General features: G+C 42.8%; 1 protein-coding gene across 2 annotated transcripts in view; it reads left to right on the top strand.

The window, feature by feature from the left end:
• Window positions 1-2,523: 2,523 nt before the first annotated feature.
• Window positions 2,524-15,264, top strand: part of LOC138950600 (centrosomal protein POC5-like) — a 42,934-nt gene continuing 30,193 nt past the window's right edge. Inside the window, exons 1-2 of one of the 2 annotated variants that reach the window (XM_070322304.1) lie at window positions 2,524-2,595; window positions 3,965-4,202. In XM_070322304.1, the coding sequence (XP_070178405.1) occupies window positions 4,110-4,202 (93 nt within the window). In that variant the 5' untranslated portion in view covers window positions 2,524-2,595; window positions 3,965-4,109. The remainder of the gene's footprint in view (window positions 2,596-3,964; window positions 4,203-15,264) is intronic. The other variant, XM_070322305.1, reaches the window with a different exon arrangement.

Genomic DNA, 15,264 nt, shown 5'->3' with positions numbered 1-15,264 from the left:
AAGAAGTTTGTCTGCTATCAAAACCTGAGATCAACGCATCGACGCAAAAACACTGAGTCATTTTGTAAGTTTGGAACAACAAATCAAGGTCATAACAGCTCTATAATCGCTATTGTGTTTTCAGCGTAGCAATAGGGTCCGATATTTAGACTCGAACAAGTATAATGCGACTCGTCTTCGACTCGTCGGCATTATACTTGTCTTGTCTAAATATCGGACCCTATTGCTACGCTGAAAACACAATAGCTGTTAATAACTCCGTTATTTTTAATTTCTTTGACTTAAAACTTGGTATAAGAGATAGATAAGATAAGATAAATTTGCAGATGTCCAAGACCGCGAGGCCTATATCTGATCTTTTGACCAGTACTATCATTGACCAGTACTATTGACTAACTTTAAGATGGCCTAGTGTAACGTTCTTTTGATCGTGCCTTATTGTCTAGACTTTTCTTCCGGTGGCGTATATATTTGGCTGGGAGTGGCATGCGTGGCTTTCGTGGCAAACACTGGGTGCCTAACCTTAGCACACTGAGTACATGTAGTCCTTGAACACACTGTCAGTTCTGTTCTTGACAACTGTTTAATGATGGCGCCTCCACAGTTGACTTGTCCAGGGCATTCCAAGTGTCTACAACTCTGTTTGTGAAGAAGTGCTGTCTCAAGCTGGTTTTACATGCGTTTTTCTTTAACTTATAACAGTGTCCTCTATAGTACCAGACTGCTGATTGAGTTCGAGAGGATTCTTGCAGTTATACACACCGTGCATGAACTTGTACACTTCTATCATATCACCTCTCACTCTTCTGTAACACATACTGACTAGGTATCTTCATGACTTTGAGACGTTCCTCATACTCTAGGTCCTTCAAACCCGGTACACACTTTGTTGCTCGACGTAGCACACCCTCAATAAGCTTTTTGTCCTTTTCCAAGCGTGGACTCCAGGCACAGTTTGCGAATTCCATATGAGGCCTCACCAGAGCTATGAACAACATTCTCATTGATTCTTGGTCAAGGTACTCGTACGACCTTCTCACAAGTCCTAGAATCTTATTTGCTTTATTAGCTTGGGTCTCTACATGCTTGGAGAATTTGAGTTCATTGTCTATATGCACACCAAGATCTCTTTCCACACTTGAACTATCCAGGTCCACTCTTCCATCACCTCTAGCCGTTTTTATACTATACACATGTTTCACGTTTTTCTGTCCCAACTGTAGCACCTGACATTTATCCGCATTAAATTTCATTTGCCATTTATCAGCCCATGCTGTGAGGTTATCCAGGTCACTTTGCAACTTCGCGAAGTCATCGACAGTGTCCACTCGGATCGGTAAATTTTCGTGTCATCGGCGTACATGCTACATGCATAGACTCTACACTACTTCTGGGAGGTCGTTTATGAACACAACGAACAAAACTGGACCCAAAACACTGCCCTGAGGCACTCCGCTTGTCACCCGGCGTCCACCCAGTCGGATAGGGTACCGTTTACTTTTACTCTTTGGCGACGGTCTTTTAAAAAGCTGCCGATCCAATCATTGACCTCATCACCTGTTGGTGAGATATGTGCGCGTTATAAATATTCGTATTATTATTATTATTATTATTATTATTATTATCAGTGACACCATACGATTTGAGCTTTGCGAGGAGGCGTTCGTGACACACCGTATCAAATGCCTTAGAAAAATCCAGGTATATCGCATCCACCGGCTTTCCATTGTCTAGGCTATTAGTACAGTCATCAAGGACTCCGAGCAGATTTGTTACACATGATCTTTTTGACACAAATCCATGCTGACACTCTGTTAACAGACCATTACTCTCCAAATGCTCAAACAGTGAGTCTCTGACAACTTTTTCCATTTTTCCAGAGTGCCCCCCGCGGGTTAGGGGAAAGAATTTACCCGATGCTCCCCAGCATGCCGTAAGAGGCGACTAACGGATTCTGTTTCTCCTTTTACCCTTGTTAAGTGTTTCTTGTATAGAATATAGTCAATGTTTGTAAAGATTTTAGTCAAGCAGTATGTAAGAAATGTTAAGTCCTTTGTACTGGAAACTTGCATTCTCCCAGTAAGGTCATATATTGTACTACGTTGCAGGCCCCTGGAGCAATTTTTTTTATTAGTGCTTTTGTGAACAAGAAACAATTAACAAGTGGCTCTATCCCATCTCCCCCCTTTCCCCGTCGCGATATAACCTTAAACGGTTGAAAACGATGTTAAACACCAAATAAAGATTGTCTTGCATGTTATACTTGTCAGAGATACTGGTCGGTAATTTCCGATAAAGTCAGATAATGTTGTGAAGATACTATATATATATAAAAATATAACATACATACTTTACATGCTTTAGTTTGAGGTCGCGCAAGGTAGTGCAATGTCGCGTGTGGTCGCATGCGGTCGCGTAGTAATTAGTCAGACCGAGGGGAACTACTCCACAGCGCACACGCGGTAATTCGGAATGAGACCAATCAAAATCACTGTTACTAAATGTCTCTGCCTTTCGAAAACTGTTTACAGCATGGCGGCCGAGTAGCTGTTGATACAGGAGATGCGCTTTTGAGGTTTTATTTCATTGTTTAGGGTAAGATGATCCAACATTATGAATTGTGTGCGTAAAGATGAATATGGTAGACACAAGAGGAAGCTGTGAGAAAAAGAACATACTGTCTTCATTCGCAAAGTGCTTGCTTTGTTATGGGTAACTAACGAGTTGAAACTTGTTCAGAATTGCTCTGTTTTGCCGTATTTTTGTAGTACACTGGGCGGATCAATTCTCGTTTTTATAACGGAATTAGCTCGTTTTTTGCATGACTAGTTCTGTTTCAGGACAGCTTGTGCCCATGAATGGTTGAATTGTTCTCTACCAGTAACAGCGGAAACAAACAAATACGTACAGGTCTTTCTTCAGTTCACAACTTATAGCCAAACAAACATAAAGAAACTAGATCGAAGGCTGCAATTGAAAATGTGCAGTACCTAATCCGGTGCATTGTATACATTCAGAAGAAACTCGTCATGCATTTCATGCAGATCAATAGTGACTGTCACAGACGCTCCAGGCTTCCTCCATTTTGCAAGTCGCGTAACTTATCACCATCAGCAACTGGCACGGGGTGTTCATCTCAGAAGTTTTGAAACAATGAAAGATAGTTCCAACATGGTTGCATTTTGGTATAGTTCAAAGAGCAGTTTCCGTTAAAAAAGATGTAAGCCATAAGGCAGAACATGTAGTACAGAAATGAAATGAGCAGGTTTTTATTCTGACTGGATGACTTACCACTACTAGTTGTACAGTTTGCATTTTCTGTCACACAAAAAAACATGGTTAGCAGACGTCAGTAATTAATTCCAAAGCGCTAACTGATAACTTGCCTATCCTGTTATTTTTGTGGCCTCAGAATCTCAACAATAAAAAAGTTATAGTGGTCGAATTTGAGAGATTTTTGCTGTGCCGAATGATTTAGTTTTTAACTGTTTATTCATTTAAGCGCATATGATATATGATCTCTTTTGTTTTCACAGGCAATCTATCAGAAACAATGTACATTTCATCAGAGTCATCATAATATTTTTCCAAAAATGAGGTGATTTATATGATATGTAAAATATTAAGCAACTAGTACACAGTGAACTAGCATGAAACTGAAAGTGGGTAAAGCATAAGACTTAGATTAAGAATCAGTTAAATACTGCCAATATAAACAATATTTCCAGTACATTTTGTTACCTTTTTATATTCACAGAGCGAAGTTAGCAACCTACTCAGTAACACTTTTCCCATGATGTTGAGTGCAGTGGAATTAATTTTGTTGTTGATTTTGTATTCATTCATTTTGTTGTTGATTTTGTATTCATTTTGTTGTTTTTGCATTGAATTCATTTTTTTATTTTTTTTTATTCATTTTGTTGTTTTGGTGTTGAATTCATTTTGTTGTTGTTTTGGTATTCAGGTGACTGAATTGTTCCGTTCTGGGAGCATGCGCAACAGCCTATTAGTACTGCAAAGAAGACAACGTTCTGAACTAAGTTTCCTACAGTAGAACTTAAAGAGGTCCTGAGAAATTGTTTGCATGGTGAGAAGTATAGGAAGCAGCGATGAGTCAGGCGTCGAGTTCCAATGTCAGTCTACAGGACCCCCCCGTGATCCCCCCAGACTCCCCCGGCAGCTCTGTGTCCACGCGACTACAGGTGGGAGGATGGACTTTTTAAATACAGTGGAACCTTTTTTTCTCAAAATGTTCACTACACTACATGACATGTGTAAATGTACATGACTGTTATTTTTTAAGGCTTCCTCATTTTTCAGACCTGATTTTCTTTTAACTTTAAGGCTGTCAAATTTACAACACTCTTTCCCCCTTTTAACACTTTTTCCTCTAGATTTTCAGTTCATCACAATTTACATACATGTGTAAATGTACTTGTGAATTTTATTTTTAAAGGTACTGAACTTGTCAAATCCAGGTGCACGGAGCCCCTCGGGCTTTTAGTCATACCTCAGGCAGCTATCCGTTAGAAGAACTACCAAGTTTCATTGACTTGCACCCAAAGACTCAGTTTCAAAGAGTCAAGAACTGCGATTTTTTTACGAATTAATTTCGTACTCGGACCCGGCTGGTCTTGGCCTATTTTTGGATCTAAATTTAGATCAAGTAGATCACAACATGCACAACTGAAAAGACACGTCACTAGCAAACTATGTCAGACGTCATCATGAGTTTGTGTAAAACAAAATGGAGGCCGGAATCACTCAGTTGAATCGAACTCCGACCAAACACCACGTAATAACTAGGTTAATTTATGCACTCGCGTAAACAAGAAACTGTCGAGCTTCACAGATGTCGTCGTTGGGGGTAGTTTTGGGTTTGTTTTACTATCATAGGAGGAGTTTTGAACTGTAAATGCACTCAGCTGCAACAAAAAGGCAAAACGAAGGCTGTGAGCTGCACTTCGCCTTTAAGGCTGGAGCACACTTTGGAAAGTACGTTGGAGTAGCCTCCCTTCTACGTTGGAGTAGCCTCCCTTCCCGGATTTAGAACGCGTTTCGTGTCGTAACAGATTATCCACTTACTAGCCATATCCGATGCAAAATAATGAAATAAACATTAGGAAATGGCAGACGTTTACAAATATCGACATTCTCTATCAGTGCAATAAAAAACAATCGTTAGAACTTGCATTTACGACATGTCGTGCGTGAGAACGTGTCAGGCACTTTTTGCCTTGCTGAAGAACCCCACGAGTCAAGCTAAAACAGACGACAAGTAATGGAAAGCAGTCTGCGGATAAACATAACAAACTACTGATGAAAAAGTGTGTTCATCCCTGCTCTGGATAAAAGACATCGGACTGATGACAACGTGGCAGCGTTCACGCGAAAAGATTTTTTTTTCAGATTATCGCTTCTACATTTTATTGCACGTACTTGGGGCAGATCTGAATTTCTGAAAGTGAAAGATGACAAATCGGTCTTGTGAGTTGAGAACCACATGTTCTTTGCCGACAGAAATCACGATGGGACAAGATGTAGATTGTGTTGAAGAGATGTTTGCAGATTATCGCATCTACATTTTATTGCTCAGATCAATGCACGTAGTTGGGGTAGATCTGAATTTCGCAATGGAAGACGACAAATCCGTCTTGTGAGTTAAGAACCACACGTTCTTTGGCGGCAGAAATCACTATGGGACAAGATGAGGATTGTGTTGAGGGGCTAATACTGACTGACTTTAGATGAAGAGTTCCTAGACTGCCTGGTTTTTGTAGAGAGGCATCATGATGATATCCTGGGTTTTTTTTACGTTCTTGGTGACAACGCGCCAGAATCGCACGAAGATCGAACTCTCGAAGAAAACAAGTTTATCGCTGAACATCGGAAATGTGAAATGCTCTTCCTGTCTGACCAGTCTCCCCGTTAAATCCACAGGCTACATTATTTATCAGGTAACTTACCAAACCGGAGTGTGTGTGTGTGTGTGTGTGTGTGTGTGTGTGTGTGTGTGTGTGTACACCGGATTACCACCATCAACGCACCCTTTTGGACTCTTCTACTATGCCTGCTGTGACATTCACGAGGATTATTGTGATTCTTGGACAATCGTGTGCCTATGCTGGACTTGCAGGAAGACAAACGGTGCCGGAACGGTATACGTGCTGCCAAGTGTGCACGTCCAGAGCGCAGTGTGAACCGAGAGTGAGTGTGTCATTGTGTGGAAGTTTTGCTTGATTGATTTATTCATGATTTAATTTGCTTTTTGGTTCAATAGTAAAATCTGTGTACGTTATACTTTGTATTTTGTGGTGTGATTCGCCCGAGTGCGAGACCCCCATCCCCGAACGCCTCTGTGGGTGGAATTGTATATAAATTATACTTGTGTAACGTGAGTGTGTAGATGAGAATGTGAAAGTTGCTTTGGACCCAGATACACACAGCAGACACCAACGCAACAGCTAAGTTTCAGCCTGACAAAGAAATTCGAGTGACACAGCTAATGGCTGTACTTGTTATTTCTCTATTAAAACAAATGTTTCAAGATCTTTAGGCCAAAACAAATAAATTGTCTGTTTCTATTAACATGGCTAAAAAAAATAGGGTAGGTAGGTAGGTGTTTTTGTTGTTGTTGTTGCCAGGATAGAATTCTTGAAAATAAATGACACAAAGAGACAAGACTCGCTATAGATAGATTTATATATATAAAAAAAAAAGATGTGACAAAGGATATAAAATGATTGTTTTACCTGGTCTGGAATCTTCAGTAGTAATTGCATAAAAAAAAGTCTGATAATTATATCAATTATCATGTTAACTTTTTCTTAAAATGGGTGCGTTAAATCCTAGTCTGTTTGTTTTTAATGGACTAAGCAATCCTTGGACTGACAGAAAAGATGTATTTTAAAAATGTCCAGTTGCTTTTACTTATTTTTCTAATTGGAAGAGAATACAAATTATGCACTCTTTTCTGTTCAAATGGGTAGAGGGCGGGGGTAGTAAAAGGATCACAGTTCAAGATTTTGCGCGACAAGAGGTGTGTTTCTTTTATAAAGAGCAAAAACTCAACTTGGTATCTAACACTATTTCTGAACACTGTAACCACTTTAGCACTTTTTTTTTTTCTGTCTTCCAAACTTCTAATTCAGCTTCAAAAATGATTTAAAAAAAGGTTTTTTTTCTTCTGAAATCTACAGTTAAATCACTATTTTGGATATTCTATTTTGCTTCCCTATTTATCTTCTTAAGTTTTTGATCATCTGATTACCTTGCTTTTCTATTTGGAAGATAATATGCACTCTTTTCTGAAAAATGGGTAGGGGGTGGGGGTAGTAAAAGCATCACAGTATACAATTTTGTGCGACAAGAGGTGTGTTTCTTTTAACTTTGATGAAGAGGGATACTCAACTTGGTATTTAACACTAGTTCTGAACACTGTAACCACTTTAGCACTTTTAATTTATTTGTTCTGTCTTCCAAGCTTTAAATTCAGCTTATAAAATGAGTAAAACAGTGTGTGTTTTCTGAATTCACCAGTTAAATCACTCTGTTGGATGTTGTTTTTTGCTTCCCTCTTTCTGTTCTGAAGTTTTTGATCATCTGACTACCTTGCTTTTCTATTTGGAAGATAATATGCACTCTTTTCTGAAAAATGGGTAGGGGGTGGGGGTAGTAAAAGCATCACAGTTCAAGATTTTGCGCGACAAGAGGTGTGCTTCTTTCAACTGTGATGAAGAGGAATAACTCAACTTGGTATCTAACACTATTTCTGAACACTGTAACTACTGAAGCACTTTTAATTTTTTTTTCTGTCTTCCAAGCTTTAAATTCAGCGTATAAAATGAGTAAAAAATTGGTTTTTTTTTCTGAATTCACCAGTTAAATCACTCTGTTGGATGTTATTTTTTGCTTCCCTATTTCTGTTCTGAAGTTTTTGATCATCTGACTACCTTGCTTTTCTATTTGGAAGATAATATGCACTCTTTTCTGAAAAATGGGTAGGGGGGTGGGGGTAGTAAAAGCATCACAGTTCAAGATTTTGCGCGACAAGAGGTGTGTTTCTTTTAACTGTGATGAAGAGGGATAACTCAACTTGGTACCAAACACTATTTCTGAACACTGTAACCATTTTAGCACTTTCATTTTTTTTCTCTCTGTCTTCCAAGCTTTAAAATTTAGCTAATAAAATGAGTAAAAAAGTGGGTTTTTTTCAGAGTTCACCAGTTAAATCACTATGTTGGATGTTCTATTTTGCTTCCCTATTTCTGTTCTGAAGTTTTTGATCATCTGACTACCCTGCTTTTCTATTTGGTAGATAATATGCACTCTTTTCTGAAAAAATGGGTAGGGGGTGGGGGAAATAAAAGTATCACAGTTCAAGATTTTGGCCGACAAGAGGTGTATTTCTTTTAACAGTGGTAAAGAGGGATAACTCAACTTGGTATCTAACACTATTTCTGAACACTGTAATCACTTTAACACTTTTAATTTATGTTTGTTTGTGTTCCAAGTTTTAAATTAAGCTTCAAAAATGGGTAAAAAAATAGTTTTCTCATAATTCACAAGTTAAATCATTATGTTGGATGTTCTATTTTGCTTCCCTCTTTCTCTTCTTAAGTTTTTGATCATCTGACTACCCTGCTTTTCTATTTGGAAGATAATATGCACTCTTTTCTGACAAATGGTAAGGGGGTGGGGGTAGTAAAAGCAACACAGTTCAAAATTTTGCGCGTTAAGAGGTGGATTTTTTTTTAAATTGGTAAAGAGGGATAACTCAACTTGGTATCTAACACTATTTCTGAACACTGTAATCACTTTAACACTTTTAATTTATGTTTGTCTGTGTTCCAAGTTTCAAATTAAGCTTCAAAAATGGGTTAAAAAAATGGTTTTTTAATAATTCACAAGTTAAATCATTATGTTGGATGCTCTATTTTGCTTCCCTCTTTCTCTTCTTTAAGTTTTTGATCATCTGACTACCCTGCTTTTCTATTTGAAAGATAATATGCACTCTTTTCTGAAAAATGGGTAGGGGGTGGGGGTAATAAAAGCATCACAGTTCAAGATTTTGCGTGACAAGAGGTGTGTTTCTTTTAACTGTGATGAAGAGGGATAACTCAACTTGGTACCAAACACTATTTCTGAACACTGTAACCACTTTGGCACTTTCATTTTTTTTCTCTCTGTCTTCCAAGCTTTAAAATTCAGCTAATAAAATGAGTAAAAAAGTGGGTTTTTTCAGAATTCACCAGTTAAATCACTAAGTTGGATGTTCTATTTTGCTTCCCTATTTCTGTTCTGAAGTTTTTGATCATCTGACTACCCTGCTTTTCTATTTGGTAGATAATATGCACTCTTTTCTGAAAAAATGGGTAGGGGGTGGGGGAAGTAAAAGTATCACAGTTCAAGATTTTGGCTGACAAGAGGTGTATTTCTTTTAACAGTGGTAAAGAGGGATAACTCAACTTGGTATCTAACACTATTTCTGAACACTGTAATCACTTTAACACTTTTGATTTATGTTTGTTTGTGTTCCAAGTTTTAAATTAAGCTTCAAAAATGGGTAAAAAAAAATAGTTTTCTCATAATTCACAAGTTAAATCATTATGTTGGATGTTCTATTTTGCTTCCCTCTTTCTCTTCTTAAGTTTTTGATCATCTGACTACCCTGCTTTTCTTTTTGGAAGATAATATGCACTCTTTTCTGACAAATGGGAAGGGGGTGGGGGTAGTAAAAGCATCACAGTTCAAAATTTTGCCCGTTAAGAGGTGTATTTTTTTTTAAATTGGTAAAGAGGGATAACTCAACTTGGTATCTAACACTATTTCTGAACACTGTAATCACTTTAACACTTTTGATTTATGTTTGTCTGTGTTCCAAGTTTCAAATTAAGCTTCAAAAATGGGTAAAAAAAATGGTTTTTTAATAATTCACAAGTTAAATCATTATGTTGGATGTTCTATTTTGCTTCCCTCTTTCTCTTCTTTAAGTTTTTGATCATCTGACTACCCTGCTTTTCTATTTGAAAGATAATATGCACTCTTTTCTGAAAAATGGGTAGGGGGTGGGGGTAGTAAAAGCATCACAGTTCAAGATTTTGCGCGACAAGAGGTGTGTTTTTTTTAACTGTGATGAAGAGGGATAACTCAACTTGGTATCAAACACTATTTCTGAACACTGTAACCACTTTAGCACTTTTAATTTTTTTTTTCTGTCTTCAGTTCCAAGCTTCAAATTAAGCTAATAAAATGAGTAAAAAAGTGGGTTTTTTTTAGAATTCACCAGTTAAATCACTATGTTGGATGTTCTATTTTGCTTCCCTATTTCTGTTCTTCAGTTTTTGATCATCTGACTACCCTGCTTTTCTATTTGGTAGATAATAATTATGCACTCTTTTCTGAAAAAATGGGTAGGGGGTGGGGGAAGTAAAAGTATCACAATTCAAGATTTTGGCCGACAAGAGGTGTATTTCTTTTAACAGTGGTAAAGAGGGATAACTCAACTTGGTATCTAACACTATTTCCGAACACTGTAATCACTTTAACACTTTTAATACATGTTTGTCTGTGTTCCAAGTTTCAAATTAAGCTTCACAAATGGGTAAAAAAAATAGTTTTCTCATAATTCACAAGTTAAATCATTATGTTGGATGTTCTATTTTGCTTCCCTCTTTCTCTTCTTAAGTTTTTGATCATCTGACTACTCTGCTTTTCTATTTGGAAGATAATATGCACTCTTTTCTGACAAATGGGAAGGGGGTGGGGGTAGTAAAAGCATCACAGTTCAAAATTTTGCGCGTTAAGAGGTGTATTTTTTTTAAAATTGGTAAAGAGGGATAACTCAACTTGGTATCTAACACTATTTCTGAACACTGTAATCACTTTAACACTTTTAATCAATGTTTGTTGGTGTTCCATGCTTCAAATTGAGCTTCAAAATGGATACAAAAGGATTTTTTTTCCGAATTCACAAGTAAAATCACTACGTTTAATGTTCTATTTTGCTTCCCTATTTCTCTTCTTCAGTTTGTGATCATCTGATTGTTATTTTGTTTACATTTTCACAATACATTATTGCAACTTATTCAGTAGTGTTTGCGTGAAAAAATCTGATACCTATGCTTAAACTTCAGTCGTTATCTTAAAATTTTGCGCGTTAAGCCCTTTATATTTTGTATTTTCCTGATAAAGCAAACATTGAACTAACAGAAAAAGTAACTTTTAAAACTACCTAATCACTTTGAAATTGGGCCTCCAAAGTGTTCTCCAGCCTTAAGGCTTTCCCCTTTTTCAGACCTGACTTTTCCTGATTTTTTCAAAGGTATTGAAATCAGGGTTCAATCACATATTCTTACCTCAACTCACATAAATGGCATTAACTTCAGTTCATTGCTAAGATATTGAAGTAGTACTCGACCCTGGTAAGGGGGGAAGTAACTCCCAAAGAAAAACAATCCGTAGTCAAGGACGGGAGTCACCTCCCCTACCGGTAACCCGCACATGCGCGGTCCTACTACCGGCCGTCATTCCACCCACTTCAACACTACTGCACAGACGTGTTGTTGTACTCCGGCATCTTTTTGCCTTGGCCTTTTTGTGGAAGGCCATTTGACCCTGGTCTTTGCGTTGCTTTCTTTAGGTAAGATCGTTTCACTTCTCTTCGCTACGCGTTGCGTTTGTTTGAGTATTTTCGCTGTTGTAATTCATCTCCACGTGCGCGTGTTCGATATTGCAAATGGCGGACAAAAACTCTAAAAGCAAGGGCAAACTTGTTTCTCTGCTCTCTTCACCGGGGAAAGAGAAGGATAAGGACAAGTCTAAGTCTAAATCAAAGACGCGTGCCTCTGTAACTTCGTCACAGGCTACGTCTTTAATTCTGGTTACTGACCCGGTGACTAAGAAGACAGAACGGGTTTCGCTTGACTCCACGTCACCGTCACCGGTTTTTCCTACGCAGGAACGCTCTACTTCTCCTCTCTCGCGCTCGCAGACGCCACGGTCTAGCGAGTCCGTGTCTCGGGAAGAAATTTTGGCAATGTTTGCTACTTTGAAGCATGACCTAGTTGCCTTACATTCTGCGGAAAGGCCTGTCGCTCCCCTCCCGCCTGGCGTGGGGGGGGTGGCCTCTCTTTCTAGGCTGCGGCCGTCAGCGACGATCACGTCGGCTGATCTCGGGCCGGATTTTTCTGGTTTGGTTGCGGATTCCCCTGCCTTTTCAGGGGGGTTCGCGGCCTTAGCGCCGCCCGGTTCCAGCGCTTCGGCGTTGGGCGGCGTTTGTGGGAGTCCCCATCTTTTTGGGGGCTCACACTTGCCTGCGGGCCCGGGTTACGCTCTTGCGTCGCCGGGTTCGCAGACGGCTCCTCCCCGGCAGTACACCGTCCATCACGTGGCGGGTGCGCTAGGGAGCGGCGAAGCGCGCCAGCCTGCCCCCCTGGGATCAGTTTCGGCTGTCCCGGCCTCTGGGGGGCAGGCAGCAGCGTCTTGTTTGCCCAGCTCTGGCCTACAAGATTCTGTCGGCGGTCATCGACCTGTAGCTCTTGGTCCGGCTGCCGCCGTTCCTGGTTCGAGTTCGCAGGGGGTAGGCTCCTCTGGTTGCCCCTCGGGGCTTCCGGTCGGGCCTGCCCGCGGGTTGTCATCCTCGACTTCCGGTTGTGCTGTGGCAGGCACTTCCGGTGGAGGACAGCGGGCTAGTGGTTCCGGTGGCAGTGTCCCTGCTATCCCGTCCCTGGTTACGCATCGACTTCCGGCCCCGACTTCCGGTTCCGCCGCGGCGGTTCCGGTTGTCGGCGGTGCTGTTGGTGGACAGTTTGCGGCGCTTCCGTCTATTGTTCAACCGACTTTAGCCACTTCCGCTTCCGTGGACGGGTGGGTTTCCGGTTTGCCGGACCCTCCTTTTGATGGGGATCAGGAAGGTTTTGGAGAGGAACAGGAAGGGGATGAGGATTGCTCTGAATCTGTTACCCCCTTACGGATTCCCAATAAACTGGGCCCTACTCTGGAGTTGGCTGCGGAGATAACCTCACGGTACTTCCCTGAGGGTGTCTCCGCCGATTCTACTGTGGTCGCACCCCCTCCTTCTGCTTTGGCAGATTTTGCGGGCGCGGGGGACACGAAGGCGAAGTTCCGGTTCATTGAATCTCCTTCCGTCCCTTTTGTGATGGCTCAGGTGTTGGCGGACGCTAACACACCCTACCCTCTCTTGGCTGCTCATGGGGAAGCCCCCCCCGTCTGCTCAGCCTTGGTTAGCCTCGGCTCAGGCAGGCGGCGGCCTCCCAGCTAATTCAAGAAGATCGCGGCTGCCTAGCAGGCCACATTCTCTTCTCTCCTCGTTTTCGCTGCCCACAGCTCCACTTCCGGTGACTCCGGAACTGGCTCGCTTACGGCAGGACGGTTATAGCCGAGATAGAACTGCCGTGTGTACGGAACAGAGTCTACTCGGGCTGGAGGAGAGCGGGCGTTCTTCCCTCGAACTGACCTCCTTAGCGGAAACGCTCATCCGGTCTCTCACGAGAGCCATCGCTTCGTCCATCGAACCTTTTAGGTTCCGTGACGATGCCATTGAGGCTGATGCTGCCATGCTCTTGGCGGCCCTCGCGAAGGTCACTGACAGTCAGATGACTCTTGCTGCTCGGCTCTACTCTCAGGTTGTGTTTTGGAGGCGTGAGGCTTTTCTTAACGGCTCACGCCTGACGGATAAGGCCACCATAGACTCTTTGAGAGTCTCTCCCTTCTCAGAGGGTGCATTGCTGGGATCACGCTCTTTGGATGCCCTCCGGCAGCAAACGGAGGAGGCTCGTGACCATCATGTGGTGCAACTGACGGAACTCGCTCTTAAGCAGCACGGTAACAAACCACGGAGTTCTGCACCAGCTGCAGGCAAGTCCTCGGGGCAGAAGTCGTCTCAGGCAGGTAGGGGTGGTTCACGTTCCCGCCCTTACCAGCGTAAACCTTCCTTTGGGAAGCGGGGGTCTGGGCGCAAGCCCAACCCCCAATGAGACCCCCCCGATCCAGTCACCCCCCCAGCCTCTACCCTTTCGGTAGCAGGCGGCCTCTCCCGGGCCCTTCCAGTGTGGCTGTCTCGGACAAGCAGCCTATGGATCATGGGGGTGATTCGATCGGGGTTCCGCCTTCCTTGGCAGGAAGGCAAGGCCCCTTTGTCCAGAGCGCCGGCCAACTTCCGGTTTCCGGCCAGCCTCGACGCTCGGGAGGCAATTCAGGCGGAAATCCTTCTCTTGCTGCAGAAGCAGGCTATAGAGGAGGTTCTCGACCACTCCTCCTTGGGTTTTTACGGAAGAATCTTCGTTGTTCCCAAGGCTTCCGGGGGGTGGCGGCCAGTCTTAGACCTCTCTCCACTGAACCGCTTTTTGCGCAAAATTCGGTTCACCATGGAAACGCCGGCGACCGTCAGGGAGGCGCTTCGCCCGGGCGACTGGGTGACGTCCGTCGACCTGACGGACGCCTACTTCCACATCCTCATGCACGAGGCGGACCGGAAGTGGTTGCGTTTTCTGTGGGGGGACCGAATCTTCCAGTTTCGAGCCCTTCCCTTCGGGCTGTCACTTGCTCCCTGGGTATTCACCATGGTGGTGCGCCAACTTTGTGCCCTCGTTCGGCAGCACGGGGTTCGGCTCAGGGCATACTTGGACGACTGGCTGATCCTTCATCAGCAGGAAGCGCTCTGCCTTCAGCATACCCAGTTTGTCCTTGCTCAGGCTCAGGATCTCGGCTTCCGAGTCAACCACACCAAGTCCGAGCTGACTCCGTCGCAGACCTTTACTTACCTTGGCATGGTGTTCGATTCACGGGAGTGGACAGTCCGTCCCACTCAACGCCGGGTGGACAAACTGCAGGCTCTTCTGTCTTCCCTGTTAGGGCTTCAGTCAGCTCCAGCCCGGACGCTTGCGTCTGTACAGGGCCAGATGGAGTCCATGTCGTCCCTTATTCCGCTAGGCAGATCCCACAAGCGCCCGTTTCAGGCGGCGCTCAGTTCAGTCTGGAATCCGACTTCACAAGGCTGGGACGTTTCAGTCCCGCTCGGGGTCTGGTTTCAGCAGACCACGCTTCAGTGGATGAACACCCCTTGGCTTCTGCAGGGAGTGCCCATAGCGCTTCCTCCTCCCTCCACGCATCTCTTTTCGGACGCGTCTCAGAAGGGTTGGGGGGCTCACGTGGACACACACACGACGTCCGGTCGGTGGTCACAAGAGCAGCGGCTTTGGCACATCAATCGCCTCGAGCTCGAGGCAGTCTTTCTGGGGCTTC

The sequence above is a fragment of the Littorina saxatilis genome, linkage group LG16 (assembly GCF_037325665.1).
Source record: "Littorina saxatilis isolate snail1 linkage group LG16, US_GU_Lsax_2.0, whole genome shotgun sequence".
NCBI lineage: Eukaryota > Metazoa > Mollusca > Gastropoda > Littorinimorpha > Littorinidae > Littorina > Littorina saxatilis.
The sequence above is the reverse complement of the archived record's forward strand: the minus strand, read 5'-3'. Positions and strand labels throughout refer to the sequence as shown.